Raw genomic sequence first — 20,228 nt, 5'->3', positions numbered from 1 at the left:
GACCGAATGGATTGCATAGAAACTTGTACTAAAGGCTGTCATCCACAATCGAATTACTTGGGTTGCGGTAACACTTGCCGATGGCAAGGTATCTTAAAACTTCTGAACACGGTCTTCTCAATTGTAAGTTAGTCCATACGGGGTATATATTAAACAAAAAAAACAGGCCGATTAAATACGTATATAATTCAGTTTGGCAAAATTTTCTATAGAAATAAAATTTTGACAAAATTTTCTATAGAAATAAAATTTTGACAAGATTTTCTACAGAAATAAAATTTTGACAAAATTTTCTATAGAAATAAAATTTTGACAAGATTTTCTACAGAAATAAAATTTAGACAAAATTTTCTATAGAAATAAAATTTTGACAAAATTTTCTATAGAAATAAAATTTTCACAAATTTTTCTATAGAAATAAAATTTTGACAAGATTTTCTACAGAAATAAAATTTTGACAAAATGTTCTATAGAAATAAAATTTTCACAAAATTTTCTATAGAAATAAAATTTTCACAAAATTTTCTATAGAAATAAAATTTTGGTAAATTATTTTTGGGGATCGGTTATATATAACTATAGACCGATGTGGACCAATTTTGGCATGGTTGTTAGCGGTCATATACTAGCGCAAAGTACCAAAATTCACCACGTACAAAATTTCAACCGTATCGGATGAATTTTGCTCCTCCAAGAGCTTCGGAGGTAAAATCTGGGGATCGGTTTAAATGGGGGTTATATATATAATTAAGACCGGTATGGACCAATTTTTGCATGGTTGTTAGAGACCATATACTAACACCACGTACCAAATTTCAGCCGGATTGGATAAAATCGGTTTATATGGGCGCTAAATATAATTATGAACCAATGTGGACCAATTGTTGCGTAGTTGTTAGATACCATATACTTACACCATGTACCAAATTTCAGCCGGATCGGATGAAATTTGCTTCTCTTAGTAGGTCCGCAAGACAAATCTGCACGCTCACAAAAAATCGCTTCTGTAACATATACTCCCAAACATATTTTGCTTCAAGCATATACATTTTTGGGTATTGCCCAAACATTTATATGTTTGATCTCTTCCAATATATAATATGTTTGAAAGCATATTGGTCTAAACAATATATGTTTGGGTAGTCTAAGTTCCAAACATTTTGTATTTTTGCATCCAAATTCAATAATGTTGTCTTCCAAAAAACAATATGTTATTATGTGAACATATAATATGTTTGGAAGCATTTTGCACCCAAAAATATTATATGCTTTAAAAAAATTCTCCCAAACAATATTGTGCTCAAAATTTTATTTATTTATTTATTTACAATCATAATGAATTATGAAAATAAACAGGTAATATAGGTGCTAACAACATAGGTTTTCGACCTGAATGCTCAAAATTTTGTTTCTGCCCAATTGTATATTCCCCCACATCTTTCTCACTTCCACGAGATTTTTTAGTTCTTAGCACCTTTTTCTGTAATACAAACATTGTAGAAGAAATTATTCAATTGTATGATTTGTTTTATTTTAATTTTACCTTTTGTCGGACGGGGATTCGAACAGCGGACCACACAGTTTGTAAGGATCAAAGAAGTAGCTGATCAATTGCCCAAGGAAAAATAAAATGTTAATTTTGTAATAACAAGCAACAACCACCAACTTAATTCAATATCGCTCCCTGTTAAATAGCGCTCCAAGCTACTAAACACATATATGTTTATGGGCTATTTCTAAATTAATATATGTTTGCATCCAAGCATATTATATTTACAAACATTTTATGTCCCAAACATAATATGTTCTAACATATTAACATATATGTCCCAAACATGTTATGCTAGTTTATGAACATTATATGCTTGCACTCAAAAATATTGTGTTTAAAAATTTGTGTTCCAAACATATAATGTTTATAGCCAAACATATGAAAAACAGTCTTTTTCATCCGTGTGGGGATCGGTTTATATGGGGGCTATATATAATTATGGACCGATGTGGACCAATTTTTCATGGTTGTTAGAGACCATATACTAACACCATCAGCCGGATCGGATGAAATTTGCTTCTCTTGGAGGCTCCGCAAGCCAAATCGGGGGATCGGTTTATATGGGCGCCATATATAATTGTGGACCAATTGTTGCGTAGTTGGTAGAGACCATATATTTACACCATGTACCAAATTTCAGCAGGATCGGATGGAATTTGTTTCTCTTGGAGGCTCCGCAAACCAAATCTGTGGATCGGTTTTTATAGGGGCTATATATAAATATGGACCGATTTGGACGAATTTTGGCATGGACGTTAGAGGCCATATGCAAAGACCATGTACGAAATTTCAATCGGATCGGACGAATTTTGCTCCTGCAAGAGGCTCCACAAGCCAAATCTCGTCGGTTTATATGGGGGCTACACGTAAAAGTGGTCCGTTATGACCCATTTGCAATACCATCCGACCTACATCAATAACAACTACTAGTGCCAAGTTTCAAGTCGATAGCTCTGAGTGCTGCCCGATTCCATGCTCAGGTGGGATAATCCACCGCTGAAAAACTTTTTGGTGTTCGGTCGAAGGAGGAATCGAACCCACGACCTTGTGTATGCAAGGCGGGCATGCTAACCACTGCACGACGGTGGCTCTTGTTCAGCTTTACTTTGATAGCGAAGTGTGCTATCGCAGTCGCAACGTCCATTTGACCGATATTTATGCCCACACATAATTGACCTATACCGTAATAAAAAGTAACAACAATATTTTCCTAAATAAAATTTGTTTGATTTCAAAGTTTCATTTTATTTTCCAAATTTCTTAAAACTAAATTTTAGTTGAACTATTTCATAATATCTTAGAGATAGAATGGTAACTTATGCCTAAGGTAACGGCTTCGGTGATTTCAATGAATCGGTTTTGTTGCCAATCTCTTCATTTGATGCATTCGCTGAATTTGGTTCTTTAATTTCGATTGAAAGACAATATTACGACTGATAGCGAGGACATCTTCCGTTGAACATTTCTTGATTTGACTAACGTTTTTCTTGATGAGTTTATCGGTAAGAGTTAATTTGGTGCGATTCAAACGTAACGATGTATGTTCATTTTTTCGCAATTGTTCGCGATACATAAAAAGGACGTAAGTAATAGATTTATCCTCCATATTCGATTGGTTATATAACAATTTAGATTCCATATTAATAAAAACAAAATACTGCTTTTCGAGATCTTTTCACTATCCTGTCAGAACTATGAATGATGTGCTCTGGATATCGAGCACAGAATTTTATAGTGGCTTGTGTAAAGGACAGGTAGAATTTATAGACACCCTACCCTTAAGCCTGATGCCAAACACATTCATATTTTAGAGGCTACAAATTCATTCATTTAGTGGAAATTGGATGTTTGTCATCTGTGTGATAGCTAAGCTGGAAAATTTGTATTGAATACATTGCTCTTACCTGCAAGAAATTATCGCTGTTTAATTCCGCGAAAACAATTGGGTTTTTTTTCTCGTGTAAACAAACAAATGTTTTATGGGCTATCATGAATTTGTTTTATTTCGAAAATGTACAGTCCTCATGAATGTTATGTGAAAAATATATCACAACGCGAATGGCGATAGTCCGCAGAATCAAAACGTTGAATTTTGTACATTTGGATATTTTAAAAATTTGGAAATAATAACTTTGCAAATTTTTCGAAATTTGGATAAATTAGTCAATTCGGCTTTCCGTCTTTTCTGTGGTTAAACCAGATAAGTTTACACACTCATACTCACCGGAAAAATGTGGAGAAAATTAAATACGAATGCAACACATATTGAAAACCCCGCTTGAACTAACGATTATTGAAGTTCCAACAAGTATATACAGCCGTAAGTTCGGCCAGACCGAATCTTGTGTACCCTCCACCATGGATTGCATAGAAACTTGTACTAAAGACTGTCATCCACAATCGAATTACTTGGTTTGCGGTAACACTTGCCGATGGCAAGGTATCTTAAAACTTCTTAACACCGTCTTCTCAAATGCAAGTTAATCTATACGGGGCATATATTAAACAAAACAAGTATATACGGTCGTAAGTTCGGCCAGGCCGAAGCTTATGTACCCTCCATCATGGATTGCGTAGAAACTTCTTCTAAACACTGTCATCCAGAATCGAATTACTTAAGTCGCGCTAACGCTTGCCGATGGCAAGGTATCAAGGTATGACAAAATTTTCTACAGAAATAAAATTTTAACAAAATTTTGTATAGAAATAAAATTTTCACAAAATTTTCTATAGAAATAAAAATTTTGACAAAATTTTCTATAAAAGAAAATTTTGACAAAAATTTCTACAGAAATAAAATTTTAACAAAATTTTCTATAGAAATAAACTTTTGACAAAATTGTCCATAGAAATAAAATCTTGGTAGATTATTTTTGGCTCGAGTGGCAATCATGATTATGAACCGAATAAAATTGGAACAAAATTTTCTATAGAAATAAAATTTTGACAAAATTTTCTATAGAAATAAAATTTTGACAATGATGAAAATTTTATTAGGAACCGAATAAAATTTTAACAAAATTTTCTCTAGAAATAAAATTTTGACAAAATTTTCTATAGAAATAAAATTTTGGTAGATTAGTTTTGGCTCTAGTGGCAACCATGATTATGAACCGATATAAACCAATTTTTGTGTGATTGGACCAATTTTGGTATGGTTGTTAGCGACCATATACTAACTTCTATTCTCTTGGAGACTTCGCAAGCTAAATCTGGGGATCGGTTTATATGGGGGCTATATATAATTATGAACCGATGTGGACCAATTTTTGCATGGTTGTTAGAGACCATATATCAATATCATGTACCAAATTTCAGGCGGATCGGATGAAATTTGCTTCTCTTTGAGGCTCCACAAGCCAAATCTGGGGATCGGTTTATATGGGGGCTATATATACTTAAGGACCGATATGGACCAATTTTTGCACGGTTGTTAGAGACCATATACCAACACCATATACCAAATTTCAGCCGGATCGGATGAAATATGCTTCTGTTAGAGGCTCCACAAGCCAAATCTGAGGGTCCCTTTATATGGGGGCTATACGTAAAAGTGGACCGATATGGCCCATTTTCAATACCATCCGACCTACATCGATTACAACTACTTGTGCCAAGTTTCAAGTCGATAGCTTGTTTCGTTCGGAAGTTAGCGTGATTTCAACAGACGGACGGACGGACGGACATGCTTAGATCGACTCAGAATTTCACCACGACCCAGAATATATATACTTTATGGGGTCTTAGAGCAATATTTCGATGTGTTACAAACGGAATGACAAAGTTAATATACCCCCATCCTATGATGGAGGGCATAAAAATGCCGATTACATACGTATATAATTCAGTTTGACAAAATTTTCTATAGAAATAAAATTTAGACAAAATTTTCTATAGAAATAAAATTTTGACAAAATTTTCTACAGAAATAAAATTATGACAAAATTTTCTATAGAAATAAAATTTTGACAAAATTTTCTATAGAAGTAAAATTTTGATAAAATTTTCTATAGGAATAAAATTTTGACAAAATTTTCTATAGAAATAAAATTTTGATAAAATTTTCTATAGAAATAAAATTTTGATAAAATTTTCTATAGAAATAAAATTTTGACAAAATTTTCTATAGAAATAAAATTTTGACAAAATGTCATTTTGAAATAAAATTTTGACAAAATTTTCAATACACCCAGAAAAAAAAGGGGCTCTAATGCCAACTGAACTTTATTTTAGTTCATGAAGATTTGTTAGAACCCACGACTATGTACGTTCCACAAGGTAATTACTACGACTTGGTACCATAGTCATTCACATTACACTTCCAAAATCCTCTTTAACTAGATTTCAACTGTCATTTGCCATATAAAACCCTCTATTATATATAAATAATAAAATATAAAAACATAGCGCTTTACTTTTTTCCACCCGGTATATAGGAGAAACTCTGAAAAATGCGTAAAAGTCCCACTTAAAAACCCAAAACACAATCTCAGCAAGGAAATTGGGTTCAACTTTCATTTGAAATATTAGGGTTCAATTTTTGGAAAATGAAGTTACTCCTTAAGACACATAAAAAACAGGTGCGATGATTTTCCACATAATTTATTGGGATCCTATTCTATTTGGTGTTTGAGACTCATTTTCATGGGACTATACCTAAATGTGGTTCCATATGGCCGCATTGCAATTACGACTGCCATTCGTGCCACAAATAATCTACCAAAATTTCAAAAAAATTTTACCAAAAATCTTCCAAATTAATAAAAAAACGTAATTTAAAGTTTGTCTAAATTTTATTCCTATAGAAAATTTTGTCATCATTTTATTTCTATACAACTTTTGTTAAAAATTTATTTCTATACAAAATGTTGCCAAAATTTTATTTCTAAAGAAAGTTTTGTCAAAATTTTATTTCTGTAGAAAATTTTGTCAAAAGTTTATTTCATAGAAAATATTGTCAAAATGTTGGTTCTATAGAAAATTATGCCAAAATTTTATTTCTATAGAAAATTTTGTCAACATTTTATTTCTATAGAAAATTTTGTCAAAATTTTATTTCTATAGAAAATTTTGTCAAAATTTTATTTCTATAGAAAATCTTGTCAAAATGTTGGTTCTATAGAAAATTTTGTCAAAATTTTATTTCTATAGAAAATTTTGTTAAAATTTTATTTCTATAGAAAATTTTGTTAAAATTTTATTTCTACAAAAATTTTTGTTAAAACTTTATTTATATAAAAAAATTGTCAAAATTTTATTTCTATAGAAAATTTTGTTAAAATTTTATTTCTATAGAAAATTTTGTTAAAATTTTATTTCTATAAAAAATTTTGTTAAAATTTTATTTCTATAAAAAAAATTTGTCAAAATTTTATTTCTATAGAAAATTTTGTCAAACTGAATTATATAAGTATTTAATCGGTGGATGACAGTCTGTAGTAGAAGTTTCTACGCAATCCATGGTGGAGGTAATAAGATTTGGTCTGGCCGAACATATGGCTGTATATATGTTACTTGTTTCAGTGCACGCAAAGAAAAAAAACGTTTGGAAAACGTGTACCGAAAACGTTTTTCTTTTGTTAGAGTTTTTTGAATTGCTTCGAAAAGTATACACTTTTATCGCCAAAAAAATTCGTTTGTTACACAATTTTTATTTTTTCAATAAAAAGAGTTATTTTTGAACCAACAACACAGTCCATTTCGTTTATATCAAACACTGTTCTTTTCTGACTTTAGGTCTTTAATAAGACACATTTTACAGTTCATAGTAAAAATTTAATATAGTAGAATGTAATGTTGAAAATTTTTTCGGAATCTTCCGACCATATCTGGAATATATGTAAAAAAAAAAAAAAACTTTGGTCGAAGCAGGGATCGAACCCACGACCCTTGGCATGCAAGTCCGACGTAGCAACCACTGCTCCACGGTCCCAAACTAAATGTATTTTTCTGTAAATAAACTTTGTTTAATCGGCTCGTGGGCGCCGCAAGCTATGCTATATTAATATAACTTATATGGATAATTAGCTATTGATGACAATAACAGCTACGTAGCTCAGTGGATAGTGTGCTGCCTTACAAATTGCATGGTCCGCGGTTCGATTCACAGTCCAGGCGAAAGGTAAAAAAAATTTAAAAATTTATAAAATCGTATAATTTCTTCTACATTGTTTGTATTACAGAAAAAGGTGCTAAGAACTAAAAAACTTCGTGGAAGTGAGAAAGATGTGAGGGAAAATGCAATTAGCAAGAAAAAAATTTTTTTGAGTCAGTCTTTATGAAATTGCTTTTACATCCTGGAAAAGAATAAACGTTTATCACAAAAAGTATATACTTTTCTTCCAAATACACTTCATTTCAACGAAAAGCAAATGAGAAACGAACTTTGTTTGTCTAAAATTTCGTTTGGGAGGAAAGAATTATTTTTTTGCGTGTGTAAAACCCATTGAAGTTAGTTTAGAGAAAAGAAACTGAACATAATACCTAACTTTAGACTCTACATAATCATTCTGTTGTTTCATGATATCTCTAAGGTATTCGAATATCACTAAAAGTCCCATTTTCACAAAATAACCAAGCAAACAAAATCCTGGTTGACCTGTGACCCATGAGTGAGATCACATGTTGTCATAATCTTTATATTAATCCGAAATGCTAGTTTTCTCTACTAGCTCTGATAAATATTTGATACAGGAAATCAGCGTTGTTATGACCATGGTTATTGATTACCTGTTGCGGTTGGTAAACAATCAACAACCCTAATAGGTACCTGGTAGGCAAGAAAAATCAAAACAACCAAAAGGATAATGGGAAAATATTGTGATACTCAAACATTTGTACGCTGTTTTGATCAAACCTGTTGTCTCCTTTCTAAAATATTCAAAACTCAGTTAGTAAGAACAATGGGCAGTAAATTAATTTAAAACAAGTATGGAGAGTCTAAAGTCGGGCGGAGCCGACTATATTATACCCTGCACCACTTTTTAGATCCACATTTTGCGTATCATATCAAATCCATCAAATATGTTGTGTGCTATATATAAAGGTTTGTCCCAAATACATACATTTAAATCTGACTCGATCTGAATAAAATTTGTAAGACCTACAAAATCTATAGTGTTAAAATTTAAGTCGGCTAATGTCCTGGGGTGGTACACAATGTTAGTAAAAAATATGGGAAACAACATTTAATAGAATTAAAATTTTGATAAAATTTTCTATAGAAATAAAATTTTGACAAAATTTTCTATAGAAATAAAATTTTTATAAAATTTTCTATACAAATAAAATTTTGACAAAATTTTCTATAGGAATAAAATTTTTACAAAATGTTCTATAGAAATAACATTAGAAAATAAATTTTGGTAGATTAGTTTTGGCTTGAGTGGCAACCATGATTATGAACCGATATGGACCAATTTTTGTGTTATTGGGGATCTATATATCTATATATATATATATATATATATATATATATATATATATATATATATATATATATATATATATATATATATATATATATATATATATAAGGGTGATACGGTCAAAATTTGGTCAATATAAACTTGACGTACTTCTTTCAATTTTGCATTTAAAAAACGTGAACACCCCTCATTTTGAAGAGGTGTGTGTGTAGAATGTTGCTCCTATTTTGATTTTGGAATTCACTCTTCAGTTGTCAAAATGCCGTCCAAGCAAGAAGAGCAGCGTATCAAAATTTTGCTCGCGCATCGCAAAAATCCGAGCTACTCGCACGCAAAGCTGGCAAAATCGCTAAAAGTTGCCAAATCAACCGTTACAAATGTAATTAAAGTGTTTGGGGAACGTTTGTCGACAGCCAGGAAGTCTGGATCAGGGGGTAATCGAAAACCGGAAGCCGCTGAGACGACAAAGAGAGTTGCCGGTAGTTTCGAGCGAAACCCTAACCTCTCTCTCCGAGATGCCGCAAATAAGCTGGGTGTATCGTCTACAACCGTGCATCGAGCCAAAAAACGAGCCGGACTATCGACTTACAAGAAGGTAGTGACTCCAAATCGCGATGATAAACAAAATACGACGGCCAAAGCGCGATCCCGGAGGCTGTACACGACGATGCTGACGAAGTTTGACTGCGTGGTAATGGGCGACGAAACCTACGTCAAAGCCGACTACAAGCAGCTTCCGGGACAGGAGTTTTATACGGCAAAAGGAAGGGAAAAGCAGCATTTTCATAGCTTCCGGGACTGTCAACCAAGAAATTTACGTGAAAGAGTGTTTGAATAAACGTCTGCTGCCTTTCCTGAAGAAACACCTTTGTTCCGTACTGTTTTGGCCGGATTTGGCATCTTGCCATTACGGTAAAAAGGCCATGGAGTGGTACGCCGCCAACAACGTGCAGGTGGTTCCCAAGGACAAGAACCCTCCCAACACGCCAGAGCTCCGCCCAATTGAGAAATACTGGGCTATTGTCAAGCGGAACCTAAAGAAGACCAAAAAACTGCTAAGGACGAGCAGCAGTTCAAGGCAAACTGGCTTTCTGCGGCGAAGAAGGTGGACAAGGTGGCTGTACAAAATCTGATGGCAGGTGTCAAGCGTGAGGCCCGGCAATTCGGATTTGGAAAAGCGAAAGCCTAACTGAATATTTTTCCTGAATTTTATACTAATTGAACTTGCAAAAGAAATTTAATTTGATTTTTTAAATAAACGAATTCACCGATATACACGCGTTTTCCCTTGACCAAATTTTGACCTATCACCCTTTATATATATATAGATGGAACCAAGAGGTTCCGGAGGTTAAATCTGTGGATCGATTTATATGCCGGCTATATATAATTATGGACCGACCTGGACCAATATTTGCATGGTTTTTAGAGATCATATACTAACACCACGTACCAAATTTCAACCGGATCGGAAGTTATATACAAATATAGTGCACAATTTTACAAAAAAATAAAATAGTTCATATTTTCCTAAAATGACAGAAGTTTGCTTAAATTGAGTTCATAAGTCTCTCAAATGAGTAAATTTTACTAAAATTGTACCTGTCATGAACTTCGTATAGCGCTAAAGACATTATAACAATTTTTAAATCCAATTTTTTCTTTCAACATATGAAATTTTCTTAAACAAGAGAAAAAAATTAATTATTTTTAAAAAAATTTTCTTAAATTTGACAAAAATTATTAACTTATTTGTAACATGTTGCAATAAAAAAACGATTTTAGTTACAATTTTCTAAAATAAACCTACATTTTCTTCCTTGGTGGATTCACTTTTTTTTTGGGTGTGTGTTGTTGAAATAAAGAACATCTTTGGGAGGACATTTTTGGAAGTGCTTTTAAAGTTGTGCCTTTTGGAAGAACCTACATTTTCTTCCTTGGTGGATTCACTTTTTTTTTGGGTGTGTGTTGTTGAAATAAAGAACATCTTTGGGAGGACATTTTTGGAAGTGCTTTTAAAGTTGTGCCTTTTGGAAGAACCAAATATTTTTGCTGGGATATTAATTGGTAGTGCCAATAAAATCTACCCTGGTTTTCTTAAGTTGTATAGTACATAATTGATATTGCAAAATTACATCATTGAATAAATCCATGCCGTGGAGTAGGGTATAATGTGTTGAATTACAAAACAACAGGTCTGACTTCGATTCCTTCTGGCGTCATAGAGATTTTCAAAGTACAAATTGTACCATAAATATAAACAGAGGGAGAGAAAGGGGTAGAAAAAGACCGAGAATAAGAAACTAACTTATAAGAGAGAATGAAAATAGATATGAGAGCAGCATAGATCTTATAATACATAGATGGGCCGTGGGTGTCAAACTATGTTTGACAGTTTCGAAGATTAAGAATAAACGAGAAAAATAAGAGCACACTTACAATCTCTTTCGTTTTCCATTTTATAGTTTGCCAATTTTACACAAAATTAGAACGTTTATGATGCACCAGAGGATTTATAAATAAATTAATATATTAAAAGTTCATATTTGAACAAAAAATTGTAACCAAAACCGCGAAAATACGAAATTTAATTTTGAGCAGCATTGCTCTTTACGAACAACACAAAAGCCAATGCACGAAAATTAATATTTGGGACTGACTCTTTACGAAAAAATCAAAATGAAATGTCAGAAAATTAATTTTTGGAACTGACATTTTTTTTAAGAGACACATGGCCTATCTATATAACATCTATTGTCTATGGAGAGCAGCAACTCACTCGGTCTTTTTGAGTCTATTTACGGTAAACCTGTTATATTTGGAGAGCTGGTATGCTTGCGACGAAGTACTTTCCTCCAATGCAGTGTTGCCTGGTTAGGGGGTTTCCCCCCCCCCCCCCCAAATTTAGGAGGGGTTTTCACGTTTAGGGCGATTTTTAGGGGTAAAATTTATTTGGGGGTATTTTTGGGGGTAAAAAATTATTCCAGACCTTATAAAGTGGAGCAATTCTCAAGCAAATTCGGAACAATTCTAGCATGAGTTTTGAGAAAAAGATGCGGGAAGTCAACAAGAAGATCCTAAATACAAACAAGTATGCAATAATATTATTATTATTTTTTTTTTAATTTATCGTTTATTTACTTAAATGAAACTTCATTCATATTTGGGCCTCAGCGCCATAAGGGCATTGTAGAGGCATGTGACAACAAATAATATTTCTTACTGTAAACTATTTACAAAGTGAATATAATTTTTGTGTTATATAATTAATTTTATATTAATCTAATAATTCTTTTTATAGCTTGTTACTTAGAAACTCTTTACATGCCTTCTTGAATCTTGAAATAGTACAGATCGACTTTATACATTGTGGTAGCTCATTGTACTTTAAACAACCTGAGTAATCTATTCTTTGTTTGCATTTTTCAAACCTACATCGAGGTACTCTCAGATTTTGTTGATTTCTTGTATTAAAATAGTTTTGATTCTGAACAAATTTAATTGTGTGATGGCCAATATTATTAATAGATTTGTAGATAAAAAGCAGAACTTGATATTCATGAACACTATGCACTGGTAGTATATTCTTATCTACCGAGTGATACAATGATTGTGTTGAAAATCGCAATGGAAGATTGTACACAAGTTTCAAACCTCTATTTTGAATCCTTTGAAGGGATTTTAAGGAACTGCAATCTTTGTTGTACGCATACACACTGGCCAGGTAATTTATGTGCGATTGTATCAATGACTGAAAAATCATAAGTTTCGTTCCCTCATCAAGTTTCCATTTCAATTTATGCAGAATACCTACTGCGGGAGCAACTTTCTTCCTCACCTCTTCAATATGTAAATTCCATGACATGTTACTCTGAAGTAAAACACCAAGATATTTTACAGATCTTACCTCCTGAATCAGGCTTCCATTGCAAACTTCCACAAAAACTTGGAAATTCTGGGTAATAGAAGTAGAATTCGGACGAAATCTGACCATTTTGGTTTTTCCAGGATTCAAAACTAATTGATTTAATCTAGCAAACTCAAACAACAAAGCAGAATCTCTCTCTACATTATTTCTCAATGTTGCATCAAACCTATAGGGATAAAATAAACAAACATCATCGGCAAACATAAAGAGCTTACCAGAAAAAGAAAGATTCGTAATATCATTCAAGTAAATTGCAAATAGTAAAGGACCAAGTCCACTACCTTGTGGCACGCCATACCTAACTGTTTCCAAAGAGCTTTTTGATTGATTGATCTGCACAAATTGTTTTCTATTCTTGAAATAATTTTCAAATAGTTTCACTTCAGATCCCTTAATCCCATAAAACTCCAGTTTCCTTAACAAAATTTGATGGTCTACCATATCAAATGCTTTCGAAAAATCAAAGAATATTCCCGCAACACCATTGAAACCCTTATCTAATCCTTGACATATATATTGCACTACAGTTAAAACTGCGTCCTCAGTACCACATCCTTTCCTGAACCCAAATTGAAAATCATAAAGAAATTTATTCTCCTCAAAATAGCCTAATAAATTCTCAAATAAAATCCTTTCAAATACTTTATCTATCGTAGAAAGAATCGATATTGGTCTATAATTTTCCTCGGATTGTGGATTGATTGTCTTCGGTATAGGAACAATTTTGTGTACCTTTAAAATATCTGGGTATTCAGATGAAGTTATCATTTTGTTAAAAAGTACTAATAAAGATGGTGAAATTTCATTCATGCACTCTTTTAGAAACTTAGGGGAAATATTATTTTCGTTATCTTTTTTCACGATTTTTTGGATTTTTTTTCACGAAATTTTGGGACCACTTTTTGTACTTTTTATATTCTGAAATTTTTTGGGTGTTTTTGAAAAAAGCTTAGACCAATTTAGGGGTTTTTTTTCTTAAGATTTGGGGGGAAGAATCAAAAATCACCTGGCAACACTGCTCCAATGTCATGCCCACGTAAAAGTATTACTGCTGATATATGTACGAAGAAGTTGTTACCTAATTTGGTGCAGGCATACTTGTACTCATACCTGGTAATATGAGTTTTTCCTGGGTAGAAAAGTTTTTTGAACATTGTTCATAATTTATTTCTTTATATGTTTTATTCTATACAAGCACTATGTTTATTATTAACTATGTTTTCTAACGAAAAATTTTAATTCTGTATTGTTTCATTTCATGCTATTCAATTACCAAAACTTTCGTTCGTCATGCGAATAATGATGATTTGGCATTGAAACAAAAAACCGCGATGTTGGTCATATTTGGAACACATAACCTGATGAAAAATTGACATAATGAAAATCATACGTTGTGTACGTGGTTATGATGCATCTCGTTTGCATCTCTCAAATGTTGGTTGGTTTCTAACAACTTGTGATGGTGTTAACGGATTCTAACTCTGGAACACATGCAACGGAAATGGTGTCACAATATCACCAAAAACAAAAATCCATACACACACACGCACGGAAAAATAATCAACGGAAATGCAATTTTGCTACGGAAATTGAATGTTATGCTAAACGCCATCGTCTCTGTCATCACTTTTCATCCACGGACATAATGGTCAAATCCATGCCAAAAAAAACAAAACAAAAAAACCATCCAACTGATTTGTATTCCATATCATACATGGGGCCATATTGGATGGATGACCTAACCATCTCGACATTCTGCAGATACGTTTGGCAGCAGATAAACTTAGTTTTGATTTGGTACCCGATGCCTTAAATAACGTCACCATACCCACAGTCGTGAAGATTAGCCGTGCCACTTCCTGGCATTCTGTAGAATTGGATTACAGAGATGGTGAAATCCGTTTCAGCGTTGACTATCAACATCACCGTACCCAAATGTATGGCTTGACCTTTAACATTGGCGATAAATTGATCATTGGCAGTAGCCTGAAGGCGGCCACATCTGGCCTTGTCGGTTGCATACGCGACATCGAAATTAATGGCCATCTCATCGAACCTCGTCATGTGGTCAAGACGGAGCGTATGGTTGGTGAGGTGGCTTTGGACAACTGCCAGTACATTGACCCCTGCAAACGGCCCAATACATGTGAGCATGGTGGCAAATGTTTTGTCAAGGATGATCAGGTCTCATGCGATTGCAATCACACCGGCTACATTGGTAAGAATTGCCACTTTGCCCAATATCGTAAAACTTGCGAGGAGCTTGCCTTGCTGGGCTTCACCAAGTCGGAGGTGTATCTAATTGACATCGATGGCAATGGAGTCTTTCCGCCGGCTAGTGTCAAATGTGATTTTCAAACATTGGAGAATGCCACCAAAACCATTGTCGAGCACAATCTGCCCAGCCAAGTGGATGTGCGTTCGTCACGTGATTCGGACTTTAGTTTTAACATTCGCTATCGTGCATTTTCACCGGAAATGTTGCAGGAATTGATCTCACATTCATTGTACTGTACGCAATACATCAAATATGATTGCTATAAAGCCCAATTGGAATTGCACTCAGCTACATGGTTCACATCGTCAGCCAAGAATTACACAGTGGATTTCCTGGGCAATGTTAAGAGGTATGTATGTGTGATTTGATTGAGGAGTTGCCATACACAGAAAAATATTTCTCAAATGCTTTTCAATTCAAATTTCAATTGAATTTTAAAAACAATAAAAAAATGATTCATCCCACTAATCTTTTAATCCAAATAGTTCGAGTTTAGCTGCTAACGTGAAAACTAAATCAGAAAAAAGGGCATAAAATTATACATATTTATACATTGCAAATTTTATTATAACTTGATGGGGGAATAGCCCAAAGTAAATTTGCACAAAGTTTGTATTCCTTAAAATGGAAGAAATGGAATGTAGAAGAAATTATTCGATTTTATAAATTTTTATACCCACCACCATAGAATGGTGACGGGGGTATAATAAGTTTGTCATTCCGTTTGTAACACATCGCTTTCCGACTATATAAAGTATATATATATTCTTGATCAGGGAGAAATTCTAAGACGATATAGCCATGTCCGTCTGTGTGTCTGGCTGTCTGCCTGTTGTAATCACGCTACAGTCTTCAATAATAAAGCAATCGTGCTGAAATTTCGCACAAACTCTATTGTCTATTGTCTGCAGGCAGGTCAAGTTCAAAGATGGGCTATATCGGTCCAAGTTTTGATATAGTTCCCATATAAACCGACCTCCCGATTTGGGGTCTTGGGCTTATAGAAACCATAGTTTCTATCCAATTTGCCTGAAATTGGAAATCTAGAGGTATTTTATGACCACAAAGAGGTGTGCCAAAAATGGTGAGTATCGGTCCATGTTTTGGTATAGCCCCCATATAGACCGATCTCCCGATTATATTTCTGGGGCTTCTAGAATCGATAGTTTCTATCCAATTAGCCTGAAATTGGAAATCTAGAGGAATTTTAGCACCATAAAGAGGTGTGCCAAAAATGGTGGCTATCGGTTGATGTTTAGGTATAGCCCCCATATAGACCCATTTCCCGATTTTACTTCTTGGGCTTCTAGAATCCGTAGTTATTATCCAATTTGGTTGAAATTTGAAATCTAGAGATATTTTAGGTCCATAAGGAGGTGTGCTACAAATGGTGAGTATCAGTCCAGGTTTTGGTATATCGCCCATATAGACCGATCTCCCGATTTGGGGTTTTGGGCTTATAGAATCCGTAGTTTTTATCCATTTTGCCGGAAATTGGAAATCTAGAGGTATTTTAGAACAATAAAGAGGTGTGCCGAAAATGGTGAGTATCGGTCCATGTTTTGGTATAGCGCCCATATAGACCGATAGCCAGTTTTTACTTCTTGGGCGTCTAAAATCTGTAGTTTTTATCCAATTTGCCTGAAATTAGAAATCTAGAGGTATTTTAAAACCCTAAAGAGGTGTGCTGAAAATTATGAGTATCGGACCAAGTTTTTATATAGCCCCCATATAGACCGATCTCCAATTTGAGGCAAGTTGGATAAAATCCGTAGTTTTTATCCAACTTTCCTCAAATTGGATATCTAGAGGTATTTTAGGACCATAAAAAGGTATGCCGAAAATGAATATAGGCCCATGTTTTGATATAGCCATCAGATAGACCGATCTCCTGATATTACTTTTTGGGCTTCTAGAAACCTAATTGTTGTCCACTTTGCCTGAAATCGAAAATCTGGAGGTTTTTAGGAATATAAACAGGTGTGCAAGAAATGATTTTATTTTTTAGGCTCCTAGAATCCGTAGTTTGTATCCAATTTGCTTGAAATGAGAAATCTACAGGTATTTTAAAACCTTAGATATGAGAGCCGAAAATGGCGTGTATTGGTCCATGTTTTGGTTTATCTCCTAAATAGACCGATCTCCCGATTTTACTTCTTGGGCTTTTAGAAACCATAATTTTTATCAAATTTGCATGAAATTTTAAATCTAGAAGTATTTTAGGAACATAAAGACGTGTGCCGAAAATGGTGAATATCGGTCCATGTGCACTGATAATGAAAATTGCTTGAAACTGAATTATACTTTCCAGATTTTACTTCTGGTAATCATTTAAATAATGGGGGTAAAAATCTACAGATGTTAGATTTTAAATCAAGGCGTTATTTAATTTTCTTGCACACGATGTGTATGATTCCTCTAAAACTCAAACAAATATGGTTCTTATAAATCCAGAATCTGATCTAGTCTTCATAGGTAAAATCTTTGAATTTATCTTCGGGAAGTGTACTGGTCACCAAATCCCCCTGAAATTTTCACTGGAAACTATAATATTTGATTCATGGTGGTGGGTATTTAGGAATCGGCCCGGCCGAACTTACTGCTTTATATACTTGTTTTTTAATTGAAATGTCTTCAATCACGAAAATGATGAGTATCAATCACAATTTTAATTGAGCATTAAAAAATACTTGATTAAAAAATTAGTTGATTTCATAAGCAAATTTCAATTAATTTTTTAATTGATTCAATTAAATTTTTAATTGATGTTGATTGCAAAATTCAATTAATTTTTTAATTAAAAACTAAACTATTTGCAATCGCTATACTATATTTCAATCACTTTCTATAACTATTTTTAATCCTTTTTAGTTTGATTCAAAAATGTATAGTTTAAATAAAAAAAAATTATGTAAGAATATAAAAAAAATATAGCCATAATTTTTTAACTGTCCTATTCTTCCGAGTTTGATTAAAAAATTAATTGTATCAGTTAATTTTTTAATTGAAAATTTAAAAATTTCAATCATTGCCTTAATTGACTTAATGTTTCTAGTTTGATTAAGAGATTAATAGTATCAATTAAGTTTTTAATTGAAAAAGTTTTCAACTTCAATCAAGGGAGCCACCGTGGAGCAATGGTTAGCATGCCCGCCTTGCATACACAAGGTCGTGGGTTCGATTCCTGCTTCGACCGAACACCAAAAAAAAATTTTCAGCGGTGGATTATCCCACCTCAGTAATGCTGGTGACATTTCTGAGGGTTTCAAAGCTTCTCTAAGTGGTTTCACTGCAATGTGAAACGCCGTTCGGACTCGGCTATAAAAAGGAGGTCCCTTGTCATTGAACTTAACATGGAATCGGGCAGCACTCAGTGATAAGAGAGAAGTTCACCAATGTGGTATCACAATGGACTGAATAGTCTAAGTGAGCCTGATACGTCGGACTGCCACCTAACCTAACCTAACTTAACTTCAATCAACTTTTTAATTGGGAATATTTTGGTGATATTTTTTTCTGTGTATGGCCCGCGGTTCGATTTTCTGGCCAGGCGATATGATGACTAACACCGCGGGAGACTAATTTTTTTTTTTTTTTATCACCCGAGGGACCCCCTAGCTACACCAATGGTACCACCGGCCTTAGAATATAACAATTTGCATGAACTAAAATAAAATTAAATTGGCTTTAGTTCCCACTTTTTTGTGAGGGTGTATGCAAACGATTAACATACCCAAGTACCCAATGGCCAATATTTTCTTACAATAACATTTTTCCCCAAATTCATTTTTAAACCACAAATACTGGTGGAACCCCAGCTGTATTTCATTCCTGGTCATAGTCATGACTATCGTGTTTGTTAGTTGTGATGCCACATGCAACTTTATGTGCTAGGATGCTATCACAAATAGTGAATATGACCATGTCACGTTTGGGTGTGTGGGCATGCATCATGCATGGGAGAATGCAATCAGGAACATTCTTCATTTTTGCAATTTCCTTCTTACAATACACTCACCACCGTTCGCCCTACTCATAGTATTACTCTCGAAGGCATATATAATTTTTTTGGGCTTTTCCCCACCAATCAATTCATTTTTTGTCAGACGCTATTTTTTCCCCCACAAACAAGAATTGTTTTTTTTGACGTTTCTATACCATTTCATTACCACACACACATACACACACTCATAATGCTTCTATCAATCTCAGGAAAATTTACAAAGGATAAAATACCCAATACTCAAAAGTCCATCTGCACGTTTGATCAATTTTTGTGTTTTCTGCTTTTATCCAGAACAAATACAAATCGCTACAAACTCATAAATCGTAAAGTTCGTACATGACTACCAAATAAAGCAACAAACAAAACAAAAAAAAACAACAACCACACTCATATAAAATTTCAACTCCAAATGACCCTTAACGGCCTTTTTATGACCACCAACTCAGTGAATGATTTTGTATGTGGACACCATGAGCACGAAACATTTGAGTGTTTGAATATTTTGGTTGTATTCATGGTGGACTATATAAACTATGACTCCCATATAAATCCATATATCATCATTTAGTGATGCACAGTGGTTTGCAAGGACACAAAACGAAATATGAATGGGCTATCCCGCAAAACAAGAGCTTCCACAAAAATGTAGTTTGGATCCCCAAATTGTGAGTCGGAAATAGTGCAAACTTAGGTTAGGTTAGATGGCAGCCCGATGTATCAGGCTCACTTAGGCTATTCAGTCCATTGTGATACCACATTGGTGAACTTCTCTCTTATCACTGAGTGCTGCCCGATTCCATGTTAAGCTCAATGACAAGGGACCTCCTTTTTATAGCCGAGTCCGAACGGCGTTCCACATTGCAGTGAAACCACTTAGAGAAGTTTTGAAACCCTCAGAAATGTCACCAGCATTACTGCGGTGGGATAATCCGCCGCTGAAAACCTTTTGGTGTTCGGTCGAAGCAGGAATCGAACCCACGACCTTGTGTATGCAAGGCGGGCATGCTAAGCATTCCACCTCGGTGGCTCCCTAGTGC

General features: G+C 34.0%; 1 protein-coding gene across 9 annotated transcripts in view; it reads left to right on the top strand.

Annotated features, from left to right (window-relative positions):
* axo (axotactin) overlaps positions 1–20,228 on the top strand; it is a 396,767-nt gene that overhangs the window by 162,701 nt on the left and 213,838 nt on the right. For all 9 annotated transcript variants that reach the window (XM_075304128.1, XM_075304125.1, XM_075304124.1 and 6 more), the window contains one exon: positions 14,669–15,534. In XM_075304128.1, coding sequence (XP_075160243.1) covers positions 14,669–15,534 — 866 coding nt within the window. The remainder of the gene's footprint in view (positions 1–14,668; positions 15,535–20,228) is intronic.

Source organism: Haematobia irritans, chromosome 4, assembly GCF_050003625.1.
Source record: "Haematobia irritans isolate KBUSLIRL chromosome 4, ASM5000362v1, whole genome shotgun sequence".
Classification (NCBI taxonomy): Eukaryota; Metazoa; Arthropoda; class Insecta; order Diptera; family Muscidae; genus Haematobia; species Haematobia irritans.
The sequence above is the reverse complement of the archived record's forward strand: the minus strand, read 5'-3'. Positions and strand labels throughout refer to the sequence as shown.